Below are 16,869 nucleotides of genomic sequence, written 5' to 3' on the forward strand. Positions count from 1 at the left end.
TTCTGGAACACTATCATTCTTTATTAATAATAAAACAGTCCTGATATTTTTTTATATTCTGTTAGAATCCATCTTCACATCACCATTGGTCAATCAGAGCTCAAATCAGTCCAACAGTTTAATTACCTCGGTACCCTCATCTCCTCAGATGGTAAGATTGACGGAGAGATAGACAACAGATTAGCAAAGGCATATAGTGCTTTTGGAAAACTCCATAAAAGAGTATGGCGTAATAAACACTTGAAGAAAAGCACCAAGATAAGTGTTTACAAAGCCATAGTGTTGTCTACTCTCTTATATGGATCTGAATCATGGGTCATCTACCGCCACCACCTGCGTCTCTTAGAACGCTTCCATCAACACTGCCTCCGTACAATTCTAAACATCCACTGGTCAGACTATGTGACCAATACATCTGTTCTAGAGCAAGCAGCTATCACAAGTATCGAGGCCATGCTGATGAGAACACAGCTGCGTTGGGCAGGTCATGTCTCCAGGATGAAGGACCACCGCCTCCCTAAGATCTTGCTTTACGGTGAACTTGCCACTGGCTGCCGCATGAGAGGAGCCCCGAAGAAAAGATACAAGGACTCCCTGAAACAACATCTCAGCCTTGGCCATATTGATCACCATAACTGGTCTACTCTGGCCTCAAATCGGGAGGCCTGGAGACACACCATCTATAACGCAGCTGTCTCCTTTGAAAACACACGCAGGATCACCCTCGAGGAAAAAAGGCAACGCAGAAAGAACCGTGTATTGCAGAATACACCATCTAAGGAGTCTTTCTGCTGTGCCTTTTGCAATCGGATTTGTCTGTCACGTATTGGCCTCATAAGCCACCAGCGTGCCTGCAGCAAATGTGGATAGAGCCTTCCCAAATCTTCGTTCGCGAAGCCTAGCCATGAACAATGAACAAGAATCCATCTTACAGACCATGCGCTATTTCTAAAAATACTAGGATGGGCTGTAAACAAGGGGTGGAAAATATCAAAACATCTTTTTTTTTTTAGTTTGGCATTTTCATCATTTCTAAAAATGAGTTTTCACCTCTATTCAATGTTTAGGAATATGATAATCTACCAGAGGCCTAGAAGACTGGTATCTGTACCACAGAATGCTCCTCAGTCCTGGTCACTGATCTTTATCTCACAAAACCAGCTTGCAGAGTGCCTGATTTACTCATTACAATCCCCTTTGTTTTCCACTTTGTGAGCAAGAAAGTAGCTTCATCTGTCGGATGTATGGGTCATTATGAGCTCACCAGAAAGATAATAGTTCCAATCTTTGGATTCTTAAATGTGAGTCTAGAACGTTTTCCAGAAGTTACTAGCACTTCAGCAGTTAAAAACTGATTTTAATCATTTATATATGCCAAGCAGAACTCCCTCATGAAGCAGACTGTAGGTTCTCCAATGTTCAAAAAGTGTAGTAGAAGAGGACAGTTTGGATGGATAACAAATTATTCCACCAAAGAAAGCTCATAATTTAGATGTAAGAACAGAAGGGTTGCTGCTGATATTTCATATGTTTGTGTTGTGCAAACTTTCAGTACTTCCTTTTTTGAAAGATACTCATGAAACATCTCACTTGTTAATTATTTTTGATGATGCTTTAGAAGCTATCAAATACTAGAAAGTAACAGTAGGGATACTAGCTTAAAGTTATTTCTAAATTATAAGCACTTTTTTTTCACTTGGCTAGGTTTGTAGTTGACACGCCTACAGGAAGAAGTAGAAATTGTATCAATCCCCTGCACCTTCTTTCTAAACTCTCATTTTTACGATGAAGAGCATATATGGAAAATGTGTTACTGAAAAGTGTGTCCAGTTCTTCTTCTCATGGTATTTTATAAAATATTGCAGGTAGTCTTGGTGTAAAGAGAAGCTCAGATAATGTCATTATGCAATGGGTCTTCGGTTGCCACCTGTGATTATCTAATTTGAGATTACATTCCATAGTGCAGGAGATGGCAGCAATGCTACCCAGCAAAAGAGACATTTTCTCAAAAAATGTACTTGCCTTGAAAATATAATGATAGTCCATACAGCTTTGGAATATTTTTCAGATTCTTGGGTGATGAGACTTGCAGTAATTCTTTGCTGTTAAAATGCATGTGTCAAATAAGCTTTAGGGAAGAAAATCTACAAACAGAGTTTCATTACTTCTTAGGTAATGTAGAGGGTACTGTGGCTTTATTGGCCAGATTCAAGCTTCAAAATCTTTGTGGTTAAAACGGGTAATACAAATAATAAAAAGACTGAAGATGGAGTTTTTATTACAGTTTGTCTGTTAACAAAACTTGAATTGCTTTTCATTGTGAATTACTCCATTTAAAGAATAACTGAAGAAAATATTTACACTAAAAAGAGAAAAATAATCCCTTTCCATAGCTCGTGGCCCCTTTATTTGCTTATACAGTCATCACTGTGGTATGATCAAATGGGTTATTAGTAAGAAAAAAGCAACCAATCCAGTTCCTGAATGAATGTATTGGCATTTTTTAAAGACAGGTAATATAATTCCTTTGAGAAGGGTCTGGACATTCTTTATACCAACTGTTGACAGTCAATTAACTTGTACCGAGCAAAAATTCTGTTATTTTCTACTGGACCTGTCTATCTGCTTTTATACATAAATAACAACTTCTAGTAAAAGAATGTTGTTTTCTTACAATGTCAGAAAACCAAGTTAATGCTTATTTTCATGGTGTACAGGAAGTCTGTCATGTTAAGAAGTAAATTACTGATTAAGTTTTTGTATAAAAAACATTTGCTGTAAGAGATGTTATTTTTTAAGTGTTTATATTTAGTTATTAGTTTGGAATAACTTCGATTCTTTAGTGAAATTATGCTAATATTCACTTGTAATAAATTATTCATGGCTTATATACTAAATTATCTGTATTTTTTTAAACAAGGGATAAAAAAAAGTGTAATTCATGTTTTTAAACTGGAGAAGAAAACCTGAAGCTGATGTATCAGGCATCTCTTTCTCACAGGCAGTCACAATGGAGAGTATTTCAGTGAGTTGTCAGGTTTTCCAGGCAGTGAAATGAAGGATATTATATAAAGTAATTAGAAGTGTTTTGGTAAGTAGGGCGAATGATTAAGAACAAAGAAGCCTCAGAGACAATACATTGCTATCGAAATTATGGCTTTTAAATGCTGATACAAAACAAATCTTGGCAGCTGCTCATTAATTACCATACCTCCGGACAAATTAATGGGCAATTAAGTTCCTTACAAAGCTGCACTGACTAAATGTAGATAGGTCAAGAAGATTTGAATAGGTTAAATAATCTGTATGAGTTTAGAAGGAGATACACCAGTTGTTAGTTTCTATAGAAATCTGTTCTCCCATCTTCGTCTAGCTGCCTTTCCAGCCACGCTTGAAAGAGCTATGATGTAAAAAATTTTCATCCCAAAGAATACAGATTCAAAACCTCAACCTCTGCTCATCAGAGTTGCATCCTGGAGCTATATGAGGAATTACATACTTCTAGAAAACGTCGTTCTCTCACTATTTAAATTCCTGCAAAATAAAACTGGCAAGTGTGTTAGAAACCATCCTTCCAGCAAAGCAGGTTTCCCATAGCTGACTCCTTTCTGGCAGATTTTAAAATGATGCTGAGGTTCAGAACAAGACTGGGAGGCTGAGCAGGATCCAGGCTGGTGGTGCATCGGGGAGGAGTGCTAGTGGTGATGTGCCTTAGTGTCTGCAGGGCCTCCCTGTTTGTGAAGCTTTAGAGTGGCAGGAGACAGGGGAGTTGGTCTGAAAACTAAGTAGCACTGGAGAGAAAGTCACCAGACCTGTACACACAAATTATTGATCTGCATTGCTCCTCGGGAGTACCTAAACAAGGAAAGTAATTTTACTTTCTGAAAATACATTTCAGTTTGTCAACAGTGTGGGTTTTTTATAGAGATATATCCTAAGTGCTGGCCCACAGAATCTCAGAATTCTGCCTTTTTTTCTCCCATAATACAGACTTGCTCAGGTTTTCTGGTGTTTGATCAGGAAGCATCAGCTAAATTTTTACGAATGCTCAGCACTCGTACAGCCTTTGACCAGATGTTTCCTTTATGGAGGTGTTATAGTGTCTCCTTCTAACCTTTAGTGCTCTTCTAGGTCTCATTTTTATCACACAAAATTTTGTTCTAAAAAACCAGCAGACATCTCTTTGTGGTCAGTGACAAGGGTGGCTCTCACTGTTCACCCATTTTTGCCTGTTTGAATACGGTTAGAATTTGACCTAAGCTCACAGATGCCATGTGGACTAAGGTGGCCTACTCAGTCTTTAATTATGGGTGTAGCTATTCCGGGAAGTAATTACACTGTAGATACCCGACCTTTGTCCTGTAGACCTTTCTTGCTGACAATTAAGCACCAGTTTCACTGAAGCATGTTCTAGTGCATTTTCATTTGTTTACTGCCAGCGTGATGATAGCAGCTATTAAATTTATCTGAGTATTAATAACAGCCTGCTCATAATTTTCCCAGAGCCACCTACAGAAAGATTTTATTGAGAAGTGGAAGCCTGGTAGGCAAGCATTATTGGCTCTGTGTATTATACCAACATGTTTCAAGGATGGGTGCAATTCATCATGGGACAGCTCAGTGAAATGGGCATGATCAAGGTGCTTCGATTACATAAACAGAGTGGAGCTGCTTTTTACTGCACAATACTGCAGTGTATTACAGATCAACTTGCATATGGCAAAACCAGTTTTACAAGAGCTATTAAAAAAGATGTCTCATATATTATTCAAAGGTGCCATGTACTTTACATTGCAGAGAGAGTTTGAAGTTTGCTTTACTGGCATGCTTAATGCTAACCTTTCAGTAAATATATTGGTATAAAATCTGTGATTATCTCATCTCTGTTAAATCTGTGAGGGTCACTATTAACTCTGCAAAAGTAGGACGTCCTTCAGGTTTCTGAAAAGCAGAGGATAAACTTATGTTAGCAAATTGGTCAATTATAGTACCAGACTTCAGAAGACATATAAGTATATATGAGATACCATTTAAAAATTACATTTTATTTTATTAATACAGAAGAAAAGATCAAGTTTGTCATCTGAGAGAGAAAAATAATCTGTTATTCATGACACCAGCAACATGAGCACAGGCACTTTTCCAAAAATTCCTGAAATTTCGTTATACTTGTTTCAATTCTGGATCAGAATTCCTTTAGGATTTCCCCCTGCAGTGGGTCTATGGAAAGCCCTACCTCTCAGGAAACCATGATACTTAGGAATGTTTCCTGGGTTATTGAAAAAGGATCTTCTGGATGTATTATTTGATGTGCTGCAGCTCAGTATAGAGCAAACTCCTACTCCTATGGTAGACAGAGGGGACAACTTCTTCCCCATCCTCTCTCTGCTGGATGGCATCCTGATGGAGGTTTGCAACAAGCAAGAAAGCTGGACACAATTTAGATTATGTCTCTTAACCTTTTTTTTACTTAGGGTTTAGAAGTTTTATATAGAGTTAAAAGTGAGCGATAAAGGAGCAACCTCATTTCCTGTAGAGACTAGATAAGGAGGAACCTTAAGAGATTATTCAGATGGAGAAGTTGATGAAATTAGTGTTTTGATACCAATATAGGAAGACTAGGAGCAGGAGAAACAGAGAAAGAACATCAAGTACCAATTCAGCTTGGAGAGGATGGAAGGGGTTCAGCCTAGAAGCTGAAGTGATGTACAGAGATACTGATGTACACCTGAAAAAGAGAGTTCAAAATCTACATCTACTGGGCATATCCACTTCGTATATGGATGTGTTAGGGTCAGAACAGAGCTAGAGAAAGCTACGCACGATACAAAGGAGTGAAAAAGGTATCACATTGGATGCAGTAGAGAAGCAAAACAAAAAATGCCAAATGCCAAAGCCACAACTTTTTAACATTAGGAAAACAAAAAACACTCCTGATCTTTTGTGTGTTGAGAAATGCATGAAAATATGGGCAACATGAACTGGAGACAAAACTGTTTTCAACTAATATAATTCTGCTCTCTTTTAAGTCAGCTAAGGTCGTGGTCCATGAAACTCAGAGGAATATACATTTGGTTAATTGGGACTTAATAAGAATGCACATTTCAGTGCAAAACCTAATTTTTAGGCACAGAGCCTTTCTATTGAAAAACATACTTGTCATATATAAGCAAGATTTAAAAATGGGAAGTACTGCAGCTTAAGATAGGTAGCATGAATAAAAAGTTACACTATCCTAAATCACATTAGTAGTTTTAGGGAAGCACAGTATGTTGCACATGCACCTAATCAACTTGCCAAATGACCAGACATCTGATTTGCTGCTGTATTTTTTGAAATGAAAGACTTCAGGAGATGACCATTTGACTGGAAACTTGGCACCTGAAGAGCTGATATATTCGTCATCAATGATGTACCTAAGAATAAGAGGAAACTTCATATATTTGAATGAGTGACATTTCCACGGAGGGGTTATAATTTCATAAAAATACAATGTCAATTTAGAAACAAGGAAATGATATCACTAATTTAGTATAAAATGCACACAGAAACCAATACTGAAAGCTATGCACTTAAAGTGATTTCTGTTTAAATGAATGATTTGGATTGTTTATGTTGGAAGAAAATATATTGATACCATCTGTAAGACTGACAGGATGGTTGTTATTGCCATCTTTTGAGTGTATATTGATAGGACACCATGGGCAGGAAAACCAGCAGCAATAATTAGTCTTCTTTTAACGGGATCCATTTTTCCAACCACTTGTTCCACACAAATACTACTGTTACTGCCCATTTTCACAGATGTAATATCTGGGACATTGTTACCAAAGCAACACAGAAAGAAATGTTCATTACATTTGAGGCAAAAGTTTTTGTAGGGGCACTAAAGCAATTTTTTTTGCCCAGGCTTATAGGAGCTAACCTCCCAGATAAGATGAAACTATGTGTCTAATGCAGGCCTTTATAGGGCAACACTTTAAAAGGTTACTAGTCTGACCCCTACACACTGACAAACTGTGCACATTTTCTCAGTATTAACATTCCTGAGCCCACAACAGAGGGGCAGGTCTCAGGGAAAGCATAATGCTTTATCATTTTAAAGCACCTTTAGCACCTTTTAAAGGAGGTCACTTGAAATAAATAATCTCTTTGCCTCATTTTCTCATTTTGGTGCAGGCACAGAAACATGGGAGGCTACTGAATAAGGAACATATGAAATATCAGCACAAAATAACCTGTAGTGGCAGTTGTGTGGGCTCTGAATAATTAGGTTGTGTTCCCATCACCTCTTCATAATTTCCCCAGAAGAGTGAGTACCTGTCCTAGAGCCACACCACTGATCTCCACTTTTTGGCAACAGTGAGCCATTCAGGTCCATTATTCTCAGGCTGGACCTGACAGCCCCTTGGTCTCTTACTGTGTTTTCTGACTCATTTGGATGAGTCCAAACCCCTGATACTGATCTTATCCTTTTGGAGAACAGTGCAACCATGGTACAGGACAGACCTTTGAAAAACAAGTATTTAGTTATGAACTGCTAGGTTGTTGTAAGCCTGAGGTTGGAAACAGGAGGCAAAACCAAAGGGAAAGGTAAGCAGCATGGCTGTGCTGATCTCATGATTTGTAGCCACAAGGTAGATGTCCCCACCACCTCCTGCTCTGAGCCACTCACTGCCTTTCAAGTTCATCTGCCTCCTAAGTGAGCTGATTCATTCTACTAATCCTGCAGAAAAAACAGCCAGTAAAACTCGAAAGTGGAGAGCTTTGTGCTGGGCTTGCAGGAGGAAAGAAGGAAGGAGACAAACTCTCTGGGTAGCAGTCAGTCATTTGATCAGCTCAGCTCTAAAATATGGCATGTCCTCTGAGGGAAGACTGTGAGGGCAGAGCTATGTTTCTCTGGCCAGTGCTTGTCAGAATACAGTGTGCTTTCTTTCCCCACTTTGGCTGCTGCTATCACTAACGAGAAAAACCACTTCCCTGCTAGAGCAGCATGCATCACACTTCCTGACCACCCTCCCTGCATCCTGCCCTCCCTGCGTCTTGCCTCACGTTATCAGCCACAGCTGCCTCAAGAGCTCATCAGCAGCTCCTGGTTCTGTCCCTAGGAACCTTCTGTCTCCACTCTGCTAAATCAGAAGCCACCCTCTTCATTTCTGGCCCATACAATGCTTTTATATGAAGAAATATAAAGTGTGTGCTTGCTTGTATATACAAAACACAATCTGTACACTTTCGTTAGAAATATGAGTTGAGAAAAAAGCATTTAAAGTATTTAAAGGAGAAATTTGAATGAAAAGGAGATGGTTATTATATAACATATAACCACTCCCAACATCGGAGTACAAGATACGCTGAAGAAAATGCAAAGGAGAAAGGGGAATAACATGAAACAAACATAAGTGTGAAAAGGATCCTAATTGAAGTTATCTAGCTCTCTAAAATCCCGAGGTATTTTGGACCAGAGGTTTTATTTCAGGCACGTCTTCATGATTGCTATAGTTTTGCAAAGTGTTTACACACATACACTCCATTGTAAAACACGAAGTATAGAAAGCTGGATTTGCACATGGCTCAGAACCCAGTTATTCACGTGGTCCTCAAACATGTTGCTTGTGAAATTACTGAGTCTAGGGCTTAACTCTGAATTCCCAGCAGATTCTAGATTCCCTGTCCATTTCTGGGATGCCAAACACTGCTGAAAGCCTGCCCGGTCAACCTGTGTGCCTTATACGTAGCTGAACACTTTCAAACCTGTCCCTAAATTGTCTCACATCTCGTTCTATGTGCCTGCATTTACAGAGGTTGTTTTAGGCTTTTTTCTTTCTGTGTAGGGAGATTGAAATAGATGCCCACTCTCTTACCCATGTTGGTCTCTCGCCTTCCACCAGTGGGGATCATACTGTTCAAGGATAATGTATTCTTCTGACTTCTTTAGAGGTAATCTGAAGGCCCTCTAGCAAAAACATCATAGAGTGCAATAACTCTGGGTTTCTTGGTGTAGTCTTCCAAGGCCTCGGCAGGTAGAGGAGGTAACGGCTTGTTCTTAAACTGCAATTGCCTCTTGTGCTAGTGAAAAATTAAAGTATCTTTCATAACTAGTCTTTTCTCTCTACTATTGTTTGCTTAATTCCCCTGCTATTATACTGTCTCAGTAAATAAGAGGAACTCATCATGGTTGTTACTTCCCCTTGTTGGTGCAGAAAAGAAAATGATAATGGAAAGTACAGTGAATAATAAATAAGCTATCTACCTAATGGGGGTGACTTCTACACAGTAGGAATGCTGGGACAACTCCTCAGCTGTTGTTAAAGCAGAGCAGCATTAAAGTTACAATGTCTGGAAATTCAGTCATTTGTCTGGAGAATCAACACAGAGGACACTGCAGACTTTCTTAGCAAGTTATCAGAAACTTAGCAAGTTTTGTTTTGCATCAGGGGAGGTTCTAGCTTAGCACTTAGTTATGATTTGAAGACTCAGATTAATTCAACTTAGATCTAGTAAAACTGAGGTGAACATTTCACATACCAGCTGAGCAAGGCGAGCTTGCATCTGCCCATCAAGGCAGTCCCACCCTTTCCATCTCTGTGACCCAAAACAAAAAGTAGGAGAAGGAACCACCTTCTTCATGACAGCAAGCTTGGGAAACCTCACCGTGACCCTGTATTTACATCAGTATGAATCTTCAGTTACTTTTACTCTGTAATTTTTATGCGACGAAGTACCTTATGTGCTCAAGAGTTAGTTCCTCCCCTGCTTGCTCTGGTACTGAGCCAGTGTATGTCAAATTAGCTCAATTCTCCCTTTTCACCTCCCAAAACATTACTTACCCTGCACTTCCAAGTAGATGCATAGGAAACATCTGGTTGTGAGGCTGAGTAATGGGTCTCCAGGCCAGTGTCAGGATCCAGGTTCACTTCTGTTCTCTTTGCTCTGCTTTTGACAAACACAAAGCATTTATGTGAATGCATATCTATAAATACTTGCATAAAAATATCCAAGGATATACATGCCTTCCTTCATTAAGGATATGCAGAGTACAGTGTCTTAAACTTCTGCATATTTCATTCCCACTGAAAATAGAGGGATTTTAAGAAGTCCTTTATGTATAGATATTCTGATCATCATAATCACTGAAAAGATTAAGCATTTCACATACCTTTCTTGCACTGTGCAGCAGCAGCAGCAGAAAACAGACTGGATGGTGTGATCTGTGAACAAGAACATTTTCCATATTTTCCGTGTTTCTGTTTTTTTGTTCACAGAATGTACAGAATTAAGAATACCATATGTGCTTAGCCCCACTATTAGTTCTGTCTTCCTGTGAGATATCTAGCAAATATTAAGGCTGAATTTGGAGCCACCAAAGACAGCAGAGCTTTCCTACTACCCACTGTCTTCCTTACAATGTCTTAGCAATTATGAGGCCATATGTATGAGTTAAATCATCTTACTAAATCAGCAAAAATAAAATAAAAAAGAGACCTTGTCAGCCAGATTAGTACTGATCTGACTGATCACACCACCCTGCACAAGCTCCATTCAGTGCAATGAGGGAGATGAGAATCTCATCAGGGACAGAAAGTGGAGAAATGACTGCTTCAGCACTGACATAGTTTTTAGATCATTCAAGCCAAATACAAAATAACACTTGTATGGCAAGCTTTTCTTTATTGCAAGGTTTATTACAGGAGACATACTTCATTCAGTTCTTTGAAATAAAACTGATTTTCTGTTGCTGACATTAATATAATAAATGCATTAGCCCAGGTTTAAAGTGCTGACAGATATATGCTTTGCCCTTACATATCAAGTGTCTTATAATCCCGAGAAAAATACACTGGATACATCATCACAGACATCAAACATTTAAAGAGAAACCAATCCAATATATCTTGTATGTGCAGCAGGGAGGATATGATATGAAATAGGTCAGAAGGCATTAAGAAGATTTGAATGAGGTAAATAAATGGTTCACATCTCTCTGGACTTCTGCTACTCAGACTGAGACCTACTTTCCACAATCTGTGTTCACACAGCAGTTTGAGCCAAGTTGTAGCAGTTATGGTCCCATACTCTTTCCCTCTACACTGTTGTTCATCTCATTTCAACATGAGCAAGACAGGATGCTAAACCAGCAGGTAATCCCTTTCTGCTGGCTCAGCTCCCTGAACTGTCTCACCATCATGCATTGCCATGGGCGGGTGCGAGGGCAACAGCATCAGCAGGACAGGCTCAAGCTCTTGTATGCAATGTACAGTCTCTTAAGAAGCATGAGAGTCAAGGCTGGAGAGACAAGGTTCCTCTCATATTCAGTTGTACTAACAGAAAATAAACTTTATATATCCCACTCCAGTGTGTCCTATTTTTCTCTACCACAGAGATCGTAGTTTGCAGAGGCCTCAGAAAGTTACTTGAAATAGGCTTCCCAAGGTTTCAGAATTTTGCTGCTTTGTATTTCACATATTTCTTTGTGTGGTCCCATTAGTCTCTTCCACTTTATTTGGTTTTGCCTTCTGGCATTTTTGTGTTGTTGATCCCAATGACCTAATCCAGCCTGGAATAAATAGAGTGTCTCTTCTGATGCCTTGTGAAACTTTTTGCCAGTGCCTGTTACCAACTGAAAAGCCAAGTGTGGTGAGAGTATGCATCCTAGCATTCAAAACATTAAGCAACCTTACTACATGATGAAAATTAATTATTTTCTCTATTAAAGTATGTAACTTAGCAAATCTTGCACAAATAAAAGAAGTGAAAATGTCAGATATCAGACTGATAAGACCAATCCAGTTCTTAGTTGGAAGAGACCCGTCTCATAAGTGTTTTGTTTAGGACTGTCTTTAAAGCCGTGGCGCAGTTTCCCTTAGACTGTTGCATCCTGTGATGAACCTATCATGTGGGAAACTGGTGAGCCTACAGTAATCAGAAGACACCATCAGTTTTTTTATAGAAGTTCCCACTGACAGCTCTGCAAAATGCAGAAATTTAAAATACCACAGCCAGCCGACAGGGACAATTTTCTTCAAAGAAACCAGGCTTAAAAGATATGGGCAATGCAGTTTATTTGCTGCATAATTTTCCAGTGTACATCAAACTGTCCCTCAGCTGTTTAAAACTGTGTTTCATAAACAGTGAACCCTGTGGGTGAAAAAATTTTTGGGTTTGTTTACTTCAGCCAGTGACATGAAGTTTAATCAATGTTTATGAAGTATTCAGTTATTTGCAAAAAGGAATATGCATTTGAAAGCTTGTTTGTTTCTTCTAATTGAAACTGAAAGCTAGTCCCATAAGAAGAGAGAAAGTGAAAACACATCCTGGCCTAATACAGTCCCATGACACCCACAGTATGCTTTGGGCTGATAACATTGTCTGTGTATGTGGCCAATTCCCACACTTATATACATACTTATATACATACAATCTTCAGTAGTAACTCACTCTAATTGGCAGCTTCGGAGAAGTAGCATCAAAGATAAAAGCAACAAGTTTAGAGATCAATTTTTATAATTTGGATTTTATCATTTTATTATTTCACAGGTTTCTTGACTTTTCTTTTTCTGAATCACTGTTTCTCAAAGCACTACTAACGCTGAAAATGCTGTAGTCCATGTCTAAGGCTTGCACTCTTCTAGCATGTTTTGCAAGAAACTCTTGCTCTTGCAGTGAAGCAGCACATTAATTGTGTTCAACACTACAAACTCAGCTTCACCCATCAAACCCAGATCTTTGCTGTAACACATGGTGTGCCTCCTGATCTGGTCTGTCAATTTTCAACAGTACTAGAAAAATCAATAATCTGATAGAAAGCCACCTTACAGTTTGCTTCTAAAAACAATTTAAAATACAACCTTTCAGCTTTTCATGTGTGCAAGCTGAGGCTTTGTTTTTTCTGTGAGTTAAGTCTGCGGTAGAGGAAAGAGAGCTTTAGTTCTACCAAACTTTTTACACATGTCTATGCAGTTCCTGCTTTTAAGAACTGTATGTGGAAACATCTGTCAGTATGTAAAAGTAGTAGTTGCTTTGTTGAATCCATCGTGCAATGGATTAATATTTGTGCATTAATTTTGAAAGTCAAGACAAGAAGTCTGAACAGAGATCACCTTAGCAGTGCAGAAAACAGGTTCGTATTTTTACGGTAATATTTAAATACTTCAATTGCTAAGTACATTGCTGTTGTACAAAACAAAACTGCAAGATCAAAATATGCAGCCAAGTTTACTTACAGGTAGAAAGAATCATGTCTGGTTATCTGTTTATATTCAAATGAAAATGGAAACCTCTCTTTATGAGCTGTGCCAGTGAAACAGCCCAAGCTGAGCTCTTTGCTCTGATATGAAACATGGTAAACCACAAGTATTGCTTGACCACGCCTACTTACCTTTTATTAAAAAAAAAAAAAAAAGCCCCAGAAGGGGGCCCTAGAAGGAGAAAAAAGTGTCTGCTTTCTAGTAGCAAACATTACTGCAAAAAAAAAAAAAAAAGTTATTAAACTGTTATCATAGGTTCAAGTATTTCTTTTAAAAAAAGGATAAAAGCCACAATAGATGTAAATAACAGCATTTGGTTCTGTTCAGATGGATTTTTGACACCAACATTTGAAAAAAATCAGTAACAATAAGAAGGGGAGGAAGGACTGAAGTTGCTTAATGAGTGAGCTCATCCAGAAGAAAGGATGGTACAACATTTCAATCTGCCTTTGAATACATCAGGAGTCAACAAGACAGCTGCCTCCAAAGGCATTCCGATCCTTTCTAAAATTAGCCACTTAAGGCTACATTCAACTAAAAAAGTGCATTCATTGATACACTGGGTCCCTCAGAGTTCCTGACATCCTAAGTATCAAATCCAAAAGCAGGTAGGCAGAAATTATACTCAGGTACTGTGAAAAGGCAGGTGAAAGTGTTGGATTCAGAGCACCCACCCCACTGAGAAAACTACTGCCAGAGGTCCACATAGTTAGGGTGTGTTTTATCATACAAAGTAATGATAAATATTTAATTACTTTAAAGAAACAGGCTTAAGGTTCATTGGAAACTATTTATCTTCTGATTTTCCTATGCTTCGTTTGTGTTTTAAGAGAACATTACTTACTACTGTAAAATTCTTCATGATGTATTGTTGAAAGTGTTGGCAACACCATACTTTGCAGGATCTCCATGGTGAAAGTGGGGTTCAAAGGAGTAGTTAGGGAAGGAAAGATGAGCTTGGCTTACATTAAATGTTCCACATCATTTTTTCTACTACATGTAGAAACCCCTAGATTTTCCCTCTTAACAATACATGCTGTTGATATTGATTGGGGAATGGCTTGGACTCAAAAATTTGACAGATTGGATTGCATAGTTGGAATAATCTTCTGAGACTTTGTCATTAAGAAAAAAGAGATAGGCATTTAAACCTTTTCTGACAGTCTGTAACTTTTCAATGGAATACTGTGAGAAAAAGAAAGCACTTCTTCCAAGAGGGAGGAGGCTTCCTCCTTCTGAACATAAAGGTTTAGGCAAAGCAGTGGAGGAATTTAAGCATTTCCAAAACTGATTACAGAAATACTCAAATGCAAAAATGATAGAATGCATTAAGCTAACTTAGGTAACTATAGTTACCTTTAATAATTCAATTGGAAATAAAGTCCACTGTACTCCTCTCTGACTACTTGCAAAAGAAATTACAAAGGTTTTGTGCAATATATTTCCTATTATACATGGCACAAGAGTACAAGTAGCAAAAGAAAAAGAAAGTGTAATAGAGCTACTCAGGAGATAGCTACAGCAAAACTGGAGTGTAAATACTCCTCATATCCACTTGCACAAAGTCAGATTAACTGAAACAGGCTTCAGCAAGGCTGTGGAGACACTGGCTTCTAGCAGAGGGGACATGGCAGGTAACTTCTAAAGAAAGTTCAGGCATTTCTGCACTTAACATTTCACTATGGCCAAATTAATTTAAATATATATCCATTCTACCATTTATGTATTTAGTATAGAGTGTGTATACACACAGAAATATACACATACATGGATTATCATAACACTATAATCATGTGAACAATTAGTTTGACTTATGATGTACTGACAGTAAATTATTTGCTACAAATTAATTGGTCCCAAACAATAGTTAACATTCAGTTTATTTACACATGTGTAGTATGACATTTTTTTGTTATGAACAGAAGGGTTAGATCACTCTATGTACAGATGACAGAAGAGTTCTCCTTAAACACACTTGAAAATTTACTTTGTTTCATTTACAATCCCACATATAGAGTTGTGTATTCAAGTGAGGGTAGGTCAAATTTCAAGACAAACACCCCCACTTTATATAAATAAATGCATTGAATTTATATATTTACATTACATACAGCATATAAATTATTTTATAATTAATTCAAAACTTGGTACTATGGTACACTGACAGCCAGTTGTGCTGAGTCTTGGACTTAGTTTTCATTAGTAACATCAAGACTAACCATGGGAGGTCTCTGGTTCACCAAACAGCTTAGAATGACTTTGGAATATCACGGCTCAGTTCTGAAGCAAGGCTTTTAGAGTGTTACACTAAACTGAAGACTGTGCTGGCAACAACCTACTATGTGCAAATGAAAGAGACATGTTTTATCTTCTTGTGATGTGCTATAAAACACCCATCAACTGAGAAAAATAATGTTTCTGGAGAATCTCTGAAAATTTTTCAATGTCAGTAAATAGTAATTTATGGATACCTTCCATTTTTAAGCATGCAAATCACTACTAATACTACTGTCTGTCTAAAGAGAAACTCAGAAACGTGGACTGTATGTACATGAAACCAACCCACTAAATGCAAGTGAGGCTCCTGACCTTTGGTCACATTGTCTCCCTCCATGAAGAGTTCAACTTGCCAGCTAAGCGATGCTGACTTTTTAGAGAAAATATAGAGACTGTTAATATTGCTGAAGACACTGTGTTCATTTCCCAACATCATGTAAAACTCTCCTTTGTGCCTGAGTGGATTAGATGTTACAGGTTCCCCACATTGTTTAGTGACACCCAGCAGCTTACAGGATCAAGCTCTTTAAAAGAAATTATGTAGCCCCATCTCTGGAAAGTGGCTTTTTTTCTGTCCTTATGCTGTTGTTGTCTTTCTTCAGAAAGCATCTTCCCCCTCTGCAATCTCAATGATCGCACGAAGTAACTCTTCAAAAGTCGGGCGTCCCTCTGGTTTCTAAAAATAAAAAGCATGCACAGCTGTGATCAGAAATCAATAAAGTTTTGTTTATTTTGATAAAATATTGGTCATTATATCATTCTGTGGCAATGAATTTACCATTTCATTAGATATGAAATGCAAAAATATTTCCTTGTCTGGATTTTGGATCTGTCACCTAATCTCAGTAAGCAACACCTTTTCTTTATGCTTTGAAAAAGCATAAATAGGTCTTGTTGGACTACTCTTCATATAGTTTATTATTTTGCATAGTTCTACACCTTTTTATTTTTCTTCCCCATCCCCACCTTCCCCCAATGAACAGCTCTAATCTTTCTCTATGCAAGTTTTTTATGCTCCTAAGAACTTTGAGTGTCATTCTCTGATGCCTCATTTACATCAATTTTATTTTTAGACCTCCTAAATGAGACCGTGTCACAGACTTACACAAAAGTATCTTTCATTTACTCTATTTTCCATACAGTTCCTCAATGTGTTTTATCATCCTGTTTGTTTTGTTTATTTAAATATTGAATCACCATCCTTGGAAGTATTTAAAAGACATGTAGATGTAGCACTTACGGACATAGTTTAATGGTGGACATGGCAGTTCTGGGTTAATGGTTGGACTTGGTGCTCTTAAATGTCTTTTTCAAGCTAAATGGTTCTATGATTCTAGGACTGTGG

The 16,869-nt window shown here is 38.1% G+C and overlaps 1 protein-coding gene across 2 annotated transcripts in view; it reads right to left on the minus strand.

The window, feature by feature from the left end:
- Positions 1-15,109: 15,109 nt before the first annotated feature.
- TEC (tec protein tyrosine kinase) overlaps positions 15,110-16,869 on the minus strand; it is a 47,207-nt gene continuing 45,447 nt past the window's right edge. For both annotated transcript variants that reach the window (XM_027717745.2, XM_027717744.2), the window contains one exon: positions 15,110-16,200. In XM_027717745.2, the coding sequence (XP_027573546.1) occupies positions 16,123-16,200 (78 nt within the window). In that variant the 3' untranslated portion in view covers positions 15,110-16,122. The remainder of the gene's footprint in view (positions 16,201-16,869) is intronic.

Source organism: Pipra filicauda, unplaced genomic scaffold (genome assembly GCF_003945595.2).
Source record: "Pipra filicauda isolate LSUMZ 115617 unplaced genomic scaffold, ASM394559v2 scaffold116_size3395265_pilon, whole genome shotgun sequence".
NCBI lineage: Eukaryota > Metazoa > Chordata > Aves > Passeriformes > Pipridae > Pipra > Pipra filicauda.